Source organism: Callithrix jacchus, chromosome 8 (assembly GCF_049354715.1).
Source record: "Callithrix jacchus isolate 240 chromosome 8, calJac240_pri, whole genome shotgun sequence".
Lineage (NCBI taxonomy): Eukaryota > Metazoa > Chordata > Mammalia > Primates > Cebidae > Callithrix > Callithrix jacchus.
Genome location: NC_133509.1, coordinates 6,732,462 through 6,751,999, shown reverse-complemented (window position 1 = coordinate 6,751,999; position 19,538 = coordinate 6,732,462). Strand labels below are relative to the sequence as shown.

General features: G+C 40.7%; 1 protein-coding gene across 3 annotated transcripts in view; it reads left to right on the top strand.

Moving 5' to 3' along the window:
* The window catches only part of LOC144577268 (uncharacterized), a 476,463-nt gene that overhangs the window by 390,200 nt on the left and 66,725 nt on the right, over nucleotides 1-19,538 (top strand). For all 3 annotated transcript variants that reach the window (XR_013520677.1, XR_013520676.1, XM_078333282.1), the window contains 2 exons: nucleotides 12,193-12,412; nucleotides 12,541-12,625. Coding sequence is in view for 1 of the 3 variants with exons in the window: in XM_078333282.1 (XP_078189408.1) it covers nucleotides 12,193-12,354 (162 nt within the window). In the remaining 2 variants the exon portion in view is untranslated. The remainder of the gene's footprint in view (nucleotides 1-12,192; nucleotides 12,413-12,540; nucleotides 12,626-19,538) is intronic.

The following is a 19,538-nucleotide window of genomic DNA, read 5'->3' as shown; positions in this document are numbered from 1 at the left end:
AGAGAAATTTGTTATTACCCACCTTCTGAAGCCCTTTTCTGTCAATTCATCAGACTCATTCTCCATCCAGCTTTGTTCCCTTGCTGCTGAGGAGTTACGATTCCTTGGAGGAGGAGAGGCATTCTGGTTTTGGGTGTTTTCTTCCATTTTACGCTGGTTTCTTCCCATCTTTGTGGATTTATCTACCTGAAGTGTTTGTAGTTGGTGGCTTTTGGATGGGGTCTCTGAGTGGACGTGCAGTTTGTTGATGATGAAGTTATTTCTTTCTGTTTCTTAGTTTTCCTTCTAACACGCCCCTGTGCTGTAGGACTGCTGAGGTCCACTCCAGGTCCTGTTTGCCTGGGGATCACCTGCAGCAGCTGCAGAACAGTAAAGGTTGCTGCCAGTTTCTTCTTCTGCTATCTTTGTCCCAGAAGGATACCCACCAGATGTCAGTCTGAGCGCTCCTTTATGAAGTGACTCTTTGGATACATGGGGGTTAGGGAAATGCTTCTGGAGACAGTCTGTCCCTTATAGGAGCTCAAGTGCTGAGTTGTGAGCTCCGTTGTTCCATTCAGAGCTGCTGAGAAGGGATGTTTAAGTCTGCTGCAGCAGAACTCATAAACACCTTTTTTTCCCAGGCGCTCTGTCCTGGGAAGGTGGGGCTTTATTTATAAGTTCCTGACATGCTGCTGCCTTTTTTCAGAGATGCCTTGCCCAGCGAGGAGGTAGCCTAGTCACAGTCTGCCAGCAGAGGTGTTGCTGAGCTGTCGTGGGCTCTGTCCAGCTGCTTTGTGAACTTCCTTGTGGTTTTGTTTATAGAGGTGTAGTTAGAACTGCCTCAGTAATGGCAGTCTGCCTCAGTAATAGTGGACTGTATCCGTAATGGCAGACTGCTTCAGTAATGGCAGATTGCCTCAGTAATGGTGGACTGCCTTGGTAATGGTGGACTGCCTTAATAATGGCAGATGCCCCTTCTCCCACAGAGCTGGACCATCCGTGTCCAGCTGTGCTTACTGTGAAACTCTCAATCCATAGCATTTCAGATTGCTGGTCTTTGTAGGGGTGGGACCCACTGAGCCAGATCACTTGGCTCCCTGTTTCAGCCTCCTTTTTTTTTTTCAGTTGAATGGGTGGCTCTGTCTCCCAGGCGTTCCAGGCACCAGTGGAAACTGTGGCCAGATTTGTGTGAGTTTTTGTGTGGAGACCTGCTGTGCTGGCTGAAACAGCCATGCTGGAGACTTGTGGTGCTTTTCCACCCGGGAATCTCCTGGTCTGTGGGCAGTAAAAATTCATTTAGAAATGCAGCGATCACTCACCCTCTGCATTCTTGCTGCGAATTTCACTCTAGAGCTGTTCTTATTTGGCCATCTTGGATCGTCTCCCTTTTTTTGTTTTTGAAATGGAGTCTTGCTCTGTCACCCAGTCTGGACTACAATGGCACTATCTCGGCTCACTGCCACCTCTGCCTCCTGGGTTCAAGCAATTCTCCTGCCTGAGCCTCCCAAGTAACTGGGACTATAGGTGTGTGCCACTATGCCCAGCTAATTTTTTACATTTTTAGTAGAGGTGGGGTATCACTGTCTTAGCCAGGATGGTCTCCATCTCCTGACCTTGTGATCCTTCTGCCTCAGCCTCCCAAAGTGCTGGGATTACAGGCGTGAGCCACCATGCCTGGTCAACAAACTTTTTCTTAAATATTTCATTATTCATAAATAGAAACAAGCTTGCCTAAAATGTCATGTCTTGTGGCTGTATACCCTTTACCTTTAAATATAGATATATTTGGCGACACAATTAATTGGTAAGTCCTCCATTATTTTGTGTTTTTATATCCTAACAAGCATAAGAAAAGCAGTGGAAATTATGACGATGATTGAAAAATTGTAAAGCACCTTATAGGAAGGGATGGCTAAATTTCTTTTACTATTGTATTGGGCCATTATTCTTATATCTGAAAAAAAGTTTGAATTCTGCTGGTTATCATCATATTTTGGACTATTGAAATTCTTATGCTTTTCTGACCCTATTTTTGCTTCTCAATTATCAAAATTACATAACTGAACATCCACACAAAGGGCCAAACTTTTAAAAATTTATAGCTTTTAATTTTCATATTGTTTATGTTTATGCTATGTGAATACCCTGCATTTTAGAGTTTGCATATTCCTTAGGGGAATAACTGCAGTCTTCCCTGTTACATAATTGTATTTAATGATAAAAAGAAAATCATGATGTCGTGATACCTGTGGTCCTCTGTCGTTCTTTGTTATCAATTAAAAAATAAACTAGATTTTCTAATTCCCCAGTTCCTTGAAGGTTTACTTTAAAAAGTGACCTGAATTTTTTTTAACGTTTTGAAAAAAGGTTGCATTGTTTACCAGATAAGTATTAAAAGGATACAATTAGAATGAAAAGTGTTTTGCTTTGAGGTTCTCTTGAGAAAGAAGGTGAGGCAGACAGACATCTTGGGATATAGCATGGAACACGTATGTAATCTACAAAGCTGATTTGATATTAATGTATTCTACTAATCAAGTTTATTTTCTCTGTTGACTGAAGGTAACATTAATCCTTTAATTTGCAAATACTGCAGTTCTAAAAATTACATTTCCAAGTTGATCATCGGTGGTTACGCTACATAATGTCATTGTAAACTCACTTCTGAGCAGATTATTTACCATTGCTCTGGAAGGTGGAATTAACCGCAACATATCCTTCTTGCAAAATTAGTAGAAATGCTTGTTGCTATTGAACCTGATCAGCTGGTATGACAGCAGGGTACTTGTAAAAAAATTACTTAATGTGTCATTGTTGGGCCGGGCGCCGTGGCTCACGCCTGTAATCCCAGCACTTTGGGAGGCCGAGGCGGGTGGATCACGAGGTCGAGAGATCGAAACCATCCTGGTCAACATGGTGAAACCCCGTCTCTACTAAAAATACAAAAAATTAGCTGGGCACGGTGGCACATGCCTGTAATCCCAGCTACTCAGGAGGCTGAGGCGGGAGAATTGCCTGAACCCAGGAGGTGGAGGCTGCGGTGAGCCAAGATCATGCCATTGCACTCCAGCCTGGGTAACAAGAGCGAAACTCCATCTCAAAAAAACAGAAACTCTCTTTGTTTACCGTCTTCACTGAGGTGAATGTATTTAATGAAATTATTCAACTGCTAACCAGCCACTGATGGTAACTATCTCCGCTTAAAGAAATTACATTTTAGACAAAATCTATGTTACACCAAAAGTTTTATTTTCCTCTTTTTAATAATTCTGTTTTGTGTTTATATCTAGAAAAGGAATTTAATGAAGAAGTGTTGTGCTGTTTAAGGCCATAGGTATTATTATACAGAGAAAATCTGATCATTCTTGCATCTTCAGAAAGGATGGCATTGTGTCAAATTTAAATTTTGGATGTTTTAATCAGCCACTAATTTACAAGACAATTTGGGGACAATTTACTTTACATATGCCTCAATTTATCTTTTCAACAGCAATAAAAATTTAGTGGAACCCCTGTGTGTTTAGTAAAATACAAACAGATGAAAACAGTAACTGAACTATAAATTTCTATTCTATTCTTATTATAGAAAAAATTACTCCAAGCCAGAAATGGGCAAAATATATAAATATAATGCCCTCAGGTATACATGTAGTGCCTGTTGATTTCAAGGGAAGCCATGCAAATGTATATGAGTAGAATTTGATTTTGAGTCTCTTCAGTTCGCTCAATAATTTAGGTTTTCAGTTATATTTACATCTTGCTGTATCCCCCAAACAGCCCCCAGAATGAATGTATTTCATGCCTTGAATCATCAGCCAGTCTTAAAACTGCTCTTTCTTTCTCTACATAAATATTCCGATGTAGCTGGTTGCCTACCAAGCTTGCTTAACCAGCCAGAAAACGTTGAATCCAAGGACGATTCGTATTTCTTTGTTCTGATATATGATTTTAAACTGAAAAGGAATCTTTTCAAAAATACATTGCTCCCCAAGCATCAGTCTAAGGAGCAGAATGTAGCTGGATTGGCTGTTATTTGGGGGGTTTGGAAAAGCAGCTTAATGATAAACCTGGAGGGTTTAACTTGTGTCTCCAATATATTAAGGTTGAACCTTTGCTCCACTGCTATTTTGATGGAAGGGTTTGTGCTGTTTCCTGCGTTTGAGTTGCCAGACTACTTAAATGATTTTCAAATATCTTAAGTAGAACAATTCACTATTGTATAATAATTTTGTAGTTATTTGTGTTGCTACTTATTTGGAAGTAGAAGCAGTGTATTTTTTAACAACCAATTTCTATACCCAGCACAATTTCCATTTGATAGTAGGTGTTCAACAAATACCTGTTGAGTAGATGAATATCGGCTCTCTCTGCATTCTTTTGATTCCTTGCTCGATAAACCTGTGTAACTGTGAGTTCCAGGTGTCACACTATTGTGTTCCACCTTCTACTCTAAAAAATCAAAATAGTACCTTCATTGAAGGTTCAACCAGAAAGAAGGAATCACTCTTATTAAATCAGAGGAAATTTATTTAGTGCAAAGAACTGGTTACACAGGTGCAGAAGATGCTGAGGAGATGAAAAGAACATGAGGAGGCAACCCAGAGATTAGCAGTAGCAGGAAGCTACACCCCTAGACTGGAGGGACAAATGGAGGAAGTAGTGTTACCACAGCTCAGAGGCTGGGGGACAGCGGGTGGAAGCTTAAACCACAGAGGACCATTCTGATAGACACTGATACTAAAGAGGTGATACTAGAACGTGTTGCCCGACAGGCACCAGAAGGTGAGAAGGGAAGAGGTCCTCTGGCTTCTCTCTTCCTTCTACCCTTCTATTTCTTATTAGCCAAACCCTGTAAATTTCCCGTTGGCCTGGGAGCAGAGGGAAGGCAGCCTGCACTTCTCTCCAGCCTCCTAGACTGAGCAGAGCAGGGAAGGACAAAGAATAGGTGTGACAGCAAACAGGCCATGGTCTGATCCACTACCAAAGGAAGATATTTGGGAATAATAATAATAGTAATATTTGGGAATAATATATTTGACAGTTTTGTGCTTTCCATTCCCCTCTGGCATGTCCCTCCCTGCCAGTCACTCTGCCTACTAACTCCTATCCCAGGGTGGCCTCACCAGGGATACTTCAGCAGCATCCTTTGATCCTGAGAGCCCTTCATGAGGCACAATCCAAGATCAAGCAGCTGGCCCTGTACTTTACATGCTGCTCCATCACCCAGTACAGAGCTCATCCACCGGCCTTGCAGCTGATTTCACTCCCAGAGGTGGTGGTTGATTCTCCTGAGCTCCTAGAGGGGAGAGCAATGTGATCTTGGTGACCTAGGCCTACTTCCAAGCTGTTAGTGGTGGTGTGATTAGGGCAGCCTCTGCCTCACCACGATTCTACGCTTACATTTTTCTTTTCCTTTTACTTTTTTTTTTTTTTTTTTTTTTGAGAGAGAGTCTCACTCTGTTGCTCAGGCTGGAGTGCAGTGGCACCATCTCAGCTCACTGCAACCTCTGTCTCCCAGGTTCAAGCGATTTTCCTGCCTCAATTTTGCTAATAGCTGGGATTACAGGCACACGCCACCATGCCCAGCTAATTTTTGCAGTTTTGGTAGATATGGGGTTTTGCCATATTGGCCAGGCTGGTCTCAAACTCCTGACCTTGTGATTTGCCTGCCTCGGCCTCCCGAAGTGCTGGGATTACAGGCATGAGCCACTGTGCCTGGCCTCACGCTTATATTTTTCAACGAAGATTTTTTTCCCTTTGGCAATTATTGTTCTTCACATTTTATACTTCATTCATGAGAATTTAATTTGCATTGCAATATACAGACAATCTACAAAATAAGACATTTTATTATTATTGCTATTATTCGAAAATTTTTTCACTAGGCATCTGCTTTGATTTCTACAACAACCACATGAGGTTAAGGCAGAGCTTCTCACCATTGGCACTACCGTCATTTGGAGCTGCACAGTTCTTCGTCGTGGGTTGCCCTGTGCACTGTGGAATATTCAGCAGACCTCTATTCACGGGTTGCCAGTGCCACTCCCCTCTCCCTACTTGTGATTACCAAAAATGTCTCTAGACTTTTTCATTTGTCTCCTGAGGGATGAAAATTACCCTTCTTTGAGAACCACTGTGTTAGGAGTACAGCTATTGTGAGCCACACTGAACAGATACAAATAAGAAGGTCAGAGACGTTAAGGAAACATTCCAGGGACTTCTCACTTATACATCATCATATATTTTAACTTTTTACACAGGCTGTAAGTCAACTATCATTAAGGAATTTTTGGGGTGAAAATTTGCTGATCTGGGGCAAAGTTAAAACTGGGACCCAAAAATATAAGCAAAAAGGCACTATTTACCATTTTGAACTCCATTTCTAGGCCCCAGAAATTAAAGCAATAAGCTTGATTTTGGTATCTGAAAGGTTGCGTAATATTATCCTAATAGCTATGTGTTATAAGAAATTGAGTGTTGGCAAGAACAGAAGACCAAACACTGCATGTTCTCACTCGTAAGGGGGTGTTGAACAATGAGAACCCATGGACACAGGGAGGGACACATCACACACCGGGGCCTGTCAGGGGGTTGGAGGCTAGGGGTGGGAGAGCAGGGGGTGGGGGGATTGGGGAGGGACAGCATTAGGAGAAATACCTAATGTAGATGACGGGGTGATGGATGCAGCAAACCACCATGGCATGTGTATACCTGTGTAACAAAGCTGCACCATCTGCACATGTACCTCAGAACTTAAATTATAATAAAACAATTTTAAAAAAAAAGAAATTGAGTGTTGGGATTACTGGGAACAGCACTGGAATTTACTTAGCAGGGAAATGACCACTAGTGGCTTTCTAGCTGGCGTTGACGTCATGACTACATTTTTTTCCCCTATATTTAAAATCTTTGTTTTCTTCAAGATAAGAACACCTTAGTTTCCCTCCTCACATCTGTCCGCTCACTAGTGTGCATGTTTTCCTCTTTGTCAGCAGTTGGCTACCAGATGAAGTTGAGATAAATGATTGCCGGCTTCCCTTACAGTTGTTTATGAGGAGCTCTGGATGAAAGACTTACAGCAGATCCTCTCAATGAGAAGAGGCCTGCGCTCGCTACAGTTCGTCGAACCCATATGGCTCAGAACAGCTGGAAGGATGGATTTGCTACCTGAGGCCAGCAATTATGTCGCCAACCATGACTCCCACTTGCTGACCCTCGTATAATGCATTGCAGTTGAGGGAACGTTGATCACTCCTTTCCATTTTGTGATGGATGGAGCTGTTTAAAACCGATGGTCTTGGAGACCACTGGTGAGTTTCCACATCTCACAGATGCAAGTGAGACAGACAGTCAATAAATAATTCCACGTTCTGGAGAAACGTAGACTGCTCTCCACCATGCGGGCTAAAGGGCCCTGCCAACAAGCAAATGTGACATTAACTTAGACCTGGAATGGGAAGCCATTTAGAAAAAACTATTTCTTGCTGGTACTGTTATAAGAAATACCTGCTTCTTCCTGGGCCTGTGTTTAAGATTGCTTTATGGGCCGGGCGTGGTGGCTCATGCCTATAATCCCAGCACTTTGGGAGGCCGAGGCGGGTGGATCACGAGGTCAAGAGATCGAGACCATCCTGGTCAACAAGGTGAAACCCCATCCGTCTCTACTAAAAATACAAAAAATTAGCTGGGCGTGGTGGCGCGTGCCTGTAATCCCAGCTACTCAAGAGGCTGAGGCAGGAGAATTGCCTGAACCCAGGAGGCGGAGGTTGTGAGCCGAGATTGCGCCATTGCACTCCAGCCTGGGTAACGAGCGAAACTCCGTCTCAAAAGACAAAAAAAAAAAAAAAAAAAAAAGATTGCTTTATGACTGTTGCTTGATTCCAGGGCGGGGCTAAACTACCTGCACTACCTAGATGCTAATCTATGGCCAGCAGAGTGATAGCAAGGCTTAAGAGGACAGAGCTTTACTGAATTCGATGCACTCATTCAGGCTGCAGTTGTGGATCCCACTTCATGGAAAGCAGTTTTCTTTAGTTGAGTAAAGCCTGGTGAGGCATTCACACAGTTATCTGGAGAAACTGCCATGATTGACACTGTTACACTTTCACATCATTCTCAAACTCTCAAGCAACCTTTCAATTTCAGCCGTGCTAAGCAGTCGTATCTCCAAATAGCACACAAGGCAGACAAACCAATGGGACGTCTGGGTACGCCCTAGTTAATATTTGCAAGTATGTTTTCTATTATACAAATGAATCGGTTGGCAACAAGTTTAAAGAAATGAATAACATCAGTTAAGGAGTTTTCCGCCCCGTATTCTGCTGCATTCAGCTGTTTGCAAAGAAGAGAAGCTTGAGCGTTTCCTCGGGTATTTTCTAACATAGTTTTCCAGTTGTTTGGTGTGGCATCTTCTTTTCCAAAGAAGATGGCAAAGATTTGTTTTGTTTTGTTTTGGTTTGTATTTTATTCTTCTTTGCTATTTTGTGTATTCTCTGTTTTTTGTTGTTGTTGTTGTTGTTGAGACGGAGTCTTACTCTGTCACCAGGCTGGAGTACAATGGCGCAATCTCGGTGCACCGCAACCTCCGCCTCCCGGGTTTAAGAGATTCTCCTGCTTCAGCCTCCTGAGGTAGCTGGGATTACAGGCACGCGCCACCACGCCTGGCTAATTTTGTATTTTTAGTAGAGACGGGGTTTCACCATGGCCAGGATGGTCTTGATCTCTTGACCTCGTGATCCACCAGCCTCAGCCTCCCAAAGTGCTAGGATTACAGGCGTGAGCCACCGCGCCCGGCCGATTTTGTGTATTTTCTAGTACGTAGTGCAATGCTGGGGATATGCTTAACATTCGTTTAAAAACCTATAGTTTCCTTATAGTTATCCTAATATATCTGGTAAATTAATTAAAGAGATATCTGTAAAGATGGGTTCGGTATATCACAAGTCCAGTGGTGTCCTGTGAAACAATGGTTCCGTTGATTGACGCATCCATTCCGTAGGGTCACTAGTAAGTCCCCATTACTGTGTGGTCATGATGGCTTTTACTAAAAAAGCATTTATTGTGACTTCCAATATGCGTGTGTGCCTTAAAGAGAAATGGTAGAGGCTACCGCTGTATTGAATTTATATAAAGGAAAGAAGGCTCAAAATGTTTAAGGAGGAAGGGTGGTTGAATTTCCTGGTAATACGTTTATGATCTGAAGTTGTGTTGTGAAATTTGGCCATGACTCCACCTCACTAAATGTGAAGATTAGAGCAGTAAAGAGCTCCTGAAAAAAAAGGATGTTTTGGAATAATTCTGTTCCAGATGCTAGTATGGATATCAGACAGCTTTAAAATACTAACACCCAGTGTGGTAGTTCACACCTGTTATCCCAGCACTTTGGGAGGGGTAGGCAGGCAGATTGCTTGAGCCCAAGAGTTCAGGACCAGCCTGGGCAACATGGTGAAACTCCCTCTCTATAAAAAATACAAAAATTAGCCAGGTGTGGTGGTGTGCGCCTGTAGTCCCAGCTACGTAGGAGGCTGAGGTGGGAGGATCACCTGCACCTGGGAGGTCAAGGCTGCAGTGAGCTGTGATCAGATCATTGCACTCCAGCCTGGGTGACAAAGTGAGGGTTGGGTGCTGTGGCTCATGCTTGTAATCCCAGCACTTTGGGAGGCCAGGGCTGGTGGATCATGAGGTCAGGAGATCAAGACCATACTGGTTATGGTGAAACCCCGTCTCTACTAAAACTACAAAAAAAAAATCAGCTGGGCACGGTGGCGCATGCCTGTAATCCCAGCTACTCAGGAGGCTGAGGCAGGAGAATTGCCTGAACCCAGGAGGCGGAGGTTGCGGTGAGCCGAGTTCGCGCCATTGCACTCCAGCCTGGGTAACAAGAGCGAAACTCCGTCTCAAAAAAAAAAAGAAACCTCTAAAAGATATTCTTTAGGAAGAAGGAAAATTTTCTAAGAAAAAGGTCTGAGATGAAAGAAAAAAAGATGATCCAAAATATTGGTAAACTGTATAGTTGTTTATCTATACCAAAATAATAATGTCTAATTAATGGGGTTGAAAGGAACATCTAAATTCAGAGCAAGAATATTACATCATTGAAAGGCAGCAATCTGATCAAAGTGTCCATGTATTATGGGAAACATGGTTAACCCATTTATGCCAGAGGTTGCAAATTTTTGTGTGAAAAATCAGAGCAGTAAGATATAAACAACCCCCACAAGCTTAGCACTCCAATAGTGGAACACTAGGTATAAGTGTGTTAAGATATTAATTACCTTTAGACTTAAATATGCATCTTAAAATTTTTAGGACAATCAATAAAAGAATAGAAAATGGCACGGGTAACTTCCGAATCAGACAGAGAAAACAATGAGATAAAAAAACAAATCAAACTCTGCAACCAAAAAAATGCAATAGATTATTCCATGGCCTATAAGGCCATGGTAAAGCTAGTCAATTTTGACCCAAGCATATACTTCTGCTGGAATTCTGGAAGATCCAAGATAAACGTGAGATGTGTTCATTCCCAGGGCCCGTGGGGCTTCTTCTCTGGTGGAAGGCATGTTCAGTTTAGCTCAGACGTTCCCATTGTTTGACTGTATCCCAACAAGGCAAAGCTTTAAGTCCTACATCCAGTCTTCTGCTGACCTATGTTGTGAAAATCCAGCGGCTCAGCCCCTCACTGCCATCTGTAATCTTCAGACTCGTAACAGCATACCCAGTCTGCGATATGTATAGACAAACCCTCCAAAACTAGAAAACCTACTCGTTATTAGGGCAATCAAGATCCTCCCAGTCTGAAACGGGAAACTTCTTACACTGTTGGTGGGAATGTAAAGAAGTAGCCAAAGTAATGGCTGGAACACACTATGGAGGCTCTGCGCAAAATTAAAAAGGGAACTTCTGTATGATGCAGCAAGTCCTCTATTGGGTATACATATAAAACAATCAGGATATTGAAGAGCTATCTGCAGTCCCATGTTTCCTGCAACATCATTCACAATCATCAGGATATGAAGTCAACCTAAGCGTCCATCAGTGGATGAAAGGATAAAGAAAATTGATATAAATATACACAATAGAGTATTATTCGGCCACAAAAGAGAATGAAATCCTATCATGCAGTGACACACATAAAACTGGAGGTCATTATGTTAAGTGAAATAAGCCAAGCACAGTAAGACAAGTATCACATGCTCTCACTTACATATGGGAGCTAAAAAGAAGTGAATCTCATAGACAGAAAGTGGACTGGTGGTTAAGGCTGGGAAGAGAAAGGGGGAGAGGGAGATGAAGAGATGTTGATTAATATGTACAAATACACAGTTTTACAGAGGAAACAGGACTTCAGTGTTTGATGGATCAGTAGGGTGACTGATCTGTAACAAGTAGAGAAGAAAACAAAAGACCCAGTCTCACAAAAGCAGCCAAACACATTTGATATCCAAAATATTTCTAATAACAGTTCTAGAGAGGGATGGCAGAGAGAATGGAGGGGAACAAATAAAGACATATTAAATATTTCCAGGAAGTGAAGAGAGATTTAGATTATTATATAAAACAGGCTTATTAAATATCTACAGAACTAGTGGGAGCAGGAAGGACCAGAATATACAGATAAATCCTGGAGACATTTGCGAAAAAAGAAAATTCTTGTAAGCTTCCAGTATGTGCATATATGTTTGCAGGCATGGTGCAAGAGATTACTTACTGAAGAACGGCAATTAAAACAGCATGGACTTCTTAAATGTAACAAACAATCGAAAGTAGTGGCCGGGCGCGGTGGCTCACACCTGTAATCCCAGCACTTTGGGAGGCCGAGGCAGGTGGATCACAAGGTCAAGAGATCGAGACCATCCTGGTCAACGTGGTGAAACCCCGTCTCTACTAAAAATACAAAAACTTAGCTGGGCACGGTGGTGTGTGCCTGTAGTCCCAGCTACTCAGGAGGCTGAGGCAGGAGAATTGCCTGAACCCAGGAGGCGGAGGTTGTGGTGAGCCGAGATCGCGCCATTGCACTCCAGCCTGGGTAACAAGAGCAAAACTCTGTCTCAAAAAAAAAAAAAAAAATGTATTCCTCTGTTCTAATTTCCATTATTCAAAGGGGAAGTTCTGTCTTTGATGACACCCGAAACTATGCTATTACCACGCCTTTCTGGTGTAAGAGAGTTCTGTTAGTGATCACAGTTACTGGCCTCTGGTTTCTCCTGATAGTGCCTTGACAGTCTCTGTCCAGTCCTTCTGCGGACTTTCCAGGCATCAGCTTCAACCCATTTGGAATCCTTGGCAGCAGGTTCGGCCACGATGACCCAGCGATGGACGGAAACGAGTCCTGTCTTCTTAGTGCATCGCCAACAGGAGATACTCTGCCTTTGACGACTCTGTGTCTTCCTGTTCCATTGATGGAGTTCTTGGCCAGCTCAAACAACCTGAGGTGTGTGTTGGTGACAGGATTGAAGGAGCCGCAGGCAAAGAGAACCGCTTTAGTGTTCTCTGAATTTTCTATGGCGAGAGCTTGAAGTTGTTGATCTAAATGGACAACTGCCATCTCTCTTGTTGTAGTTCCTCGTGGCTGGGGAGGCCTCAGGAAACCTGCAGTCATGGCCGAAGGTGAAACGGAAGGAAGGCACATCTTAGACGACAGCAGGTGAGAGACACCCAATTTGATGGTTTTTGACAAATATATTGACCTGTGCAATTGCTACCCAAAATAAGAATATTAAGCGTTTTCACAACCACAAAAGTTTTCTCTTGCCTCTTTGGATCTGTTCTCCACCTGCCCTAATCTTTTGTCTTTTTGTTTTTTTCCTTTTTGTGGAGAACGGGGTCTCGCTATATTGCCCAAGCAGGTCTCGAACTCCTGGGCTCAAGCTATCCTCCCACCTCTGCCTCCCTAAGAGCTGGGATGACAGGCGTGAGCCACAGCACCCGGCCCGTCTGCCCTAATCTTGATCCCTGGCAACTACTAATCTGCTTTCTGTGACTATTGGTTACCTTTTTCCATTTTAGGGTTTTTATACAAATGATTTTATATAAAATAAAATTTTATATTATATGCTTTTAGGAATCATATAATATGTACTTTTTTGTGCTGAGCTTCCTTTACTTAGCAAAATATTTTTAAGACTCGTACATGGTGTTATGTGTATCAGCCGTTTTTAACATTTTATGTTTGAGCACTAGTCTGCTCAGTGGATACACCACGTGTTGGTAGTCCCTTTTCCTATTGGGTTGCTTCTAGATTTTTGGCTCTTGTGACTGAGCAATTATGAACCTTTGTGTATGAGTCTTTGTGTGGATATATGTTTTTATTTTTCTAGGTAAATACCTAGTAGTTGGATTTCCAGTTTGTGTGATAAATATATGTTTAACTTTAAAAGAAAATGCCAAACTCTTTGCTAATATCACTGTACATGTTAATTCCCATCAGAAATGTATAAGAATTCTGGTTGCTCTATGTCCTCATCAATACTTAGTCTTTTTAGTTTTAATCCTTCTAGCAGGTATGTAGTTGTATATCATTGTGGGGTTTTTTGTCTTTCTCTCTCTCTCTCTCCCCCTCTCTCCCCTCCCTCCCTCCCTCCCTCCCTCCCTTCCTTCCTCCCTCCCTCCCTTCCTTCCTCCCTCCCTCCCTTCCTTCCTCCCTCCCTCCCTTCCTTCCTTCCTTCCTCCTTCCTTTTCAGAGTCTTGCTCTGTAGCACAGGCTGGAATGCAGTGGCATAATCATAGCTCACTGCAGCCTTGACCTCCTGGGCTAAAGTGAGCCTCCTGCCTCAATCTTCTGAGTAGCCGAGTGTACAGGTTTATATCACCATGCCTGGCTAATTTTTAAAATTTTATACAGAATGGGTTTTGCTCTGTTTCCCAGGCTTGTCTCAAACTCCTGGCTTTAAGCAGTCCTCCGACTAAGTAATCCTCCCACCTCAACTCCCTGAAGTGTTGGGATTACAGGTGTGAGCCACTGTGCCTAGTCTCATTGTGGTTTAAATTTGCATTTTCCTAATAAGAGTGTTGAAGATTATTTTTTATGTGTTTAACGGCTATTCACTTATCTTCTTCGGCAAAATCTCTTTTCAAATCTTTTGACCATTAAGTCTTTTTAAATTTTATGTTGATAAGAATACTTAACATGATAGCTCTCATATTAAATTAAAATTTAAAAATTTAATTTAATTTTTAACAACTAAATTAAAAAGTTTTTGAGACAGACAGGGTCTCACTTTACTGCCCAGACTGGGGTGCAAGGGCACAATCACAGCTCATTGCAGCCTTGGCCTCCCAGGCTGTGATCCTCTGACCCCAACCTCCCAAGGAGCTATGACTACAGGCATGTACTACCACACTAGGATAATTTAAAGTATTTTTTTTCTAGAGCTACGGTCTCACTATGTTTCCGAGACTTATCTCAAACTCCCAGGTTCAAGTGATCCTCCCACCTCAGCCCCTCAGGGTGATAGGATGACGGGTGTGAGCCAATGTTCCCAGGCTTAACAAAGTTTTTAAAGTGTATAATATAGTGTTGTTGACTATAGTTACAGATTTCTTGAGCTTGTTCGTTTTGTTTAACTGACTTTATGCCCATTGATGAGTAACATGTCGTGTCCCCTATCCCCAGCCTCTGGCAATGACTGTTACACTCTTTGAGTCTATGAATTGACTATTTTAGGCATTTCATGTATGTGAAATCATGCAGTACTTGTCTTTCTGTGACTGGCTCATTTTATTTAGCATAGTGGTCTTAAAGTATGTCTGGGTCAACACATATTGCAGAATTTTCTTTTTGTGAGGTTATTTCATTGTATGCACATACCGTATTTTCTTTATCTGTTCATCTGTTGATAGACATTTAGGTTGTTTCCACATGTCGCCTGTTGGGAGTAGTGCTGCAGTGAACACAGGAGTGCTACTATCTCTTTGGAGTACTGATTTTAACGATTCTAGGTAAATATCTAGCAGTGGGGTCGCTGACCATATGATGGTTCTATTTTGAATTTTTTGAGGTACCTCCATGTTGCTTTTCATAGCAACTGGATGATTTTGCATTCCCACCCAAGGTGTGCAGGTGTTCCCATAGCTCCACGTTCTTGCCAATACATTATGACGTATGTATGATGAGATCTATTTTTTGTTTGTTTTTGAGACCGAGTCTCACTCTGTCATCCAGGCTGGAGTGGCGCAGTCTCAGCTCACCGCAACCTCTACCTCCGAGGCTCAAGCAATTCTCCTGCCTCAGCCTCCTGAGTAGCTGGGATTACAGGCATGCACAACCATGCCTGGCTAATTTTTGTGTTTTTAGTAGAAACAGGGTTTCAACATGTTGGGCAAGCTGATCTTGAACTCCTGACCTCAGATGATCCACCCACATTGGTCTCCAAAAGTGCTGGGATTGCAGGTATGAACCACAGCACCCAGCCTCATTGTGGTTTTTATTTGCATTTACCTGATGGCTAGTGATGTGGAGCATTTTTAATATACCTGTTAGCCAGTCACATAATATGTTGGTATAATATGTCTTCTCTGGAGAGGTGTCTATTCAATTTCTTAGCTCATTTTAATATCATGTTAATACCCATTGGTATAATATTTCTTCTATGGAGAAATGTCTATTCAATTACTTAACCCATTTTAAAATCAGACCATTAGTTTTATTGTTATTGAGTTGGAAGAGTTCCTTATATATTTTAGAGACTCATCTTTTATCAGATATATGGTTTGCAAATATTTTCTCCCATCCTATAGGTCACCTTTTCACTTTGTTGATTGTTTTCTTTGCTGGATGTTAAAAAAGCTTTTTAGTTTTATGTAGTCCCGTTTTATTTTTGCTTTGTTTTCCATGTGTTTGGTGTTTTATCCATGAAATTATTGCCAAGACCAATGTCATAAAGATTTTCCACCCACATTTTCTTCTGTTAGCTTTTTAGGTCTTGCATTCAAGTTTCTGATCTATTTTGAGCTGATCTTTGTGTATGGTATAAGATAAAGGTCTAATTTCATTCTTTTGCGTGTATGTATCCAGTGTTCCCAACGCTGTCTGTTGAAGAGATTATTAGTTCCCCATTGGGTATTCTTGGCACTGTTGTCAAAAATCAGTTTATTATACATTGTCTTAGTCTGTTTTGTGTTGCTATGTGACAATACATGAGGCTAGGTAATTTATAAAGAAGAGAGTTTTATTTGGCTCATGATTCTTGTGGCTGAAAAGTCTTAGAGCATGGCACCAGCATCTGTTCAGCTTCTGGTAATGGCCTTGTGCTGTAGGAAACATAATAGAAGCAGAAGGGGAAGCAGGCATACCAAAAGGGCAAAACATGAGAGGCAACCTCACTTTATAACAATCCACTCTCAAGGTTACTAATCCAGTCCCACAAAAGAAAGAACTCACTACAATAAGAAGGGCAGACTCTCCAGGACCCAAATGCCTCCCATCATGTTCTACTTCCAAAATTTGCTTCATTAGGAATTAAGAGTTCAACATGAGTTTTGGTGTAGACACTGAAATCATAGCATATATGCATGAATTTATTTCCAAGCTCTCTATTCTATTAGTTTATATGTCTGCCTTTATGCAAATACCATATAGTTTTGATTGTTGTAGCTTTGTGATATACTTGGAAATTGGAAAGAACTTTGTTCTTCTTTCTCAAGATTGATTTGACTATTTGTCATTTCATTGTTTCATCTGAATCGTAAGATTATTTTTCTATTTTCATAAAAAATAACATTGGCATTTTGATAGAGATTACATTAAACCTATAGCTTGCTTTGGGAACTGTGGACATTTTAACAACATTGAGTCTTCCAATCCAGGAACATGAATTGGTTTTCCATGTGTTCATGTCTTCTTGAATTTCATCAGTGTTCTGTAGTTTTCAGTATACAAGTCTTTCACTTCCTTACTTAGGTTTATTCCTTAATATTTTATTATTTTTCTTGATATAAGTGGGATTGTTTCCTTATTTTCTTTTCAGGTAACTTGTTGTTAGTTAATAGAAATGCAATTAATTTTTGTACACTGATTATGTATCCTGCAAATTTACTGAATTAATTTATCAGGTCTAACAGTTTTTTAAATGAAGTTTTTAGAATTGTTTCTATGTATGATCATGACATCTGCAAAGACTGACAATTTTACTTGCTCCTTTCCAATTTGGATGACTTTTATTTCTTTTTCTTGCCTAATTCCTCTGGCTAAGGCTTCCAGTACTAGGTTCAATGGAAGTGGCAAGAGTGGGCATCCTTTCTTTGTATTTTATCTTAGAGGAAAAGCTTTCAGTTTTTTGCCCTTGTGCTTGATGTTAGCGATGGGCTTTTCACATATGGTTGCTATATATTGAGGTACTTTCTCCTCCTGGTTTGTTCAGAGTTTTTATCATGAAAAAGTGTTGAATTTTGTCACACACTTTTTCTGCATCTGTTGAGACACTTAAGCTATTTTCACATGTTTTTCCATTCTTGCATCCCAGGGATAACCATTTGGTCATGGTGAATGATTCTGCTAACATGCTGTTTGATTCCGTTTGTGGGTGTTTTGTTGAGGATATTTGCATTTGTATCATCAGGATGTTAGCCTACACTTTTCTTTCCTTACAATGTCTTTGACTTTGGTGTTGGGATAATGCTGTGCTCATAAAACAAATTTAAAAGTAGTCCTTCTTTAATGTTTTTGATGACTTTGGAAAGGTTAGCATTTATTCTTTAAATATTCGGTAGAATTAGCCAGTGAAACCATGGGTCCTGAGCTTTTCTTTATTTGGAAGTTTTTTTTAATATTGATTCAGTCTCCACGCTAGTTATTAGTCAGTTGAGACTTTTTATTTCTTCATGATTTAGTGTGGTAGAATGTGTGTTTCCAGAAATTTATCCATTTCTTCTAGTTATCCAATTTGTGGTACATAATTGTTCAGGGCACAGTTTTTTTTTCTTTTTTCTTTTCTTTCTTTCTTTCTTTTTTTTTTTTAGAGAAAGTCTTGCTCCGTTGCTCAGGCTGGAGCGCAGTGGCATGATCTTGGCTTACTGTAACTTCTGCCTCTAGGGTTTAAGTGATTCTCTCACCTCAGCCTCCCAAGCAGCTGGGATTACAGGCATGTGCTACCATGCCAGGCTAATTTTTGTATTCTTAGTAGAGATGGGGTTTTGCCATGTTGGTAAGGTTGGTCTCAAACTTTTGACCTCAGGTGATCCACCCACCTTGACCTCCCAAAATGCTGTGATTTACAGGCATGAGCCACCCCACCTGGCCTCCAGTTTTAATGTGTTCTCTTTTATTTTATTTATTTGTGTTTTTCACTTTTTTCTTAATTAGTTCAGTTAAGGGTTTGTCAATTTTATCTTTTCAGAAAACCAGCTTTTAGTTTGTTGTTTTCTTTCTGTTGTCTAACTTATTTCTGCTCTAATCTTTGTTATTGCCTTCCTTCTGCTAACTTTGGGCTTATTCTTCTTTTGCTAGGTCCTTGAGATGTAGAGTCAGGCTGTTTATTTGATATCTTTCTTCTTCTTTAATTTAGGTATTAATCACAATAAAGTTCCCTCTTAGTACTGTATTACTTGATTAGTATTCATTCCCTGATTTTACTACATCGCACAAGTTTTGATATGTTGTGGTTTTGTTTTCATTTGCCTCGAGGTATTTTTCCAGTTTCCTTTTTGATTTCTTCTTTGGCCTAATGGCTGTTCAATACTGTGTTGTTTAACGCAGTTGTTTAACATAGCTGTGAAGTTTTCAGTTTTCCTTCTGCTTTTAACTTTCTTTCCACGTGGTCAGTAAAGATATTTGGTATGATTTCAGTTCTCTTAAATTTATTATCACTTCTTTTCACCTAACATGTATCTATTATGGAGAAAATTTTATGTGCGCTTGAGAAGAATGCGTAGTTTGCTGTATGTTCTGTATGTATCTGGCAGGTCAGTTTGGTCCATAGTGTTGTTCAAGTCCTCTGCTGTGTTTTCAATCTTCTGTCTGGGTTTCCTACCCATTATTGACAGTAAGGTATTGAACTTGCCGACTATTGCTGTATTGCTATGTATTTCTCCCTTCAGATCTGTCAATGTTTGTTTTATATGTTTGGGTGCTTTGATGTTGGGTGCATATGTATTTATAATACTTACATCTTCTTAGTGGATTGTCCCTTTTATCATTATATAACATCCTTGTCTCTTATAACAGTTTTTGACTTAGAGTCTATTTCGTCTGATGTAATTGTTCTATCAATGTAATTGTACTGTCTATGTAATTGTACTATCTCTGCTCTTACAGTTACCATTTCTATGGAATATCTTTTTCTATTTCTTCACTCTCCGCCTATGTTTATACCTAAATCTCAAGTGAGTTTCTGTAGACAGCATATAGTTGGGTCTTGTTTTTCACCCATTTAACTAGTCTGTGTCCTTTGATCGGGGATTTTAATTCATTTACATTTAAAGCAATTATTGATAGGAAAGGATTTACTATTGCCATTTTATAAATTGTTTTCTATTAGTCTTGCAGTTCCTTTGTCTTCTCCTCTCTTATTATCTTCCTCTGTGTTTGTTGATTTTTTTTTTTTTGGTATTGATATGCTTTT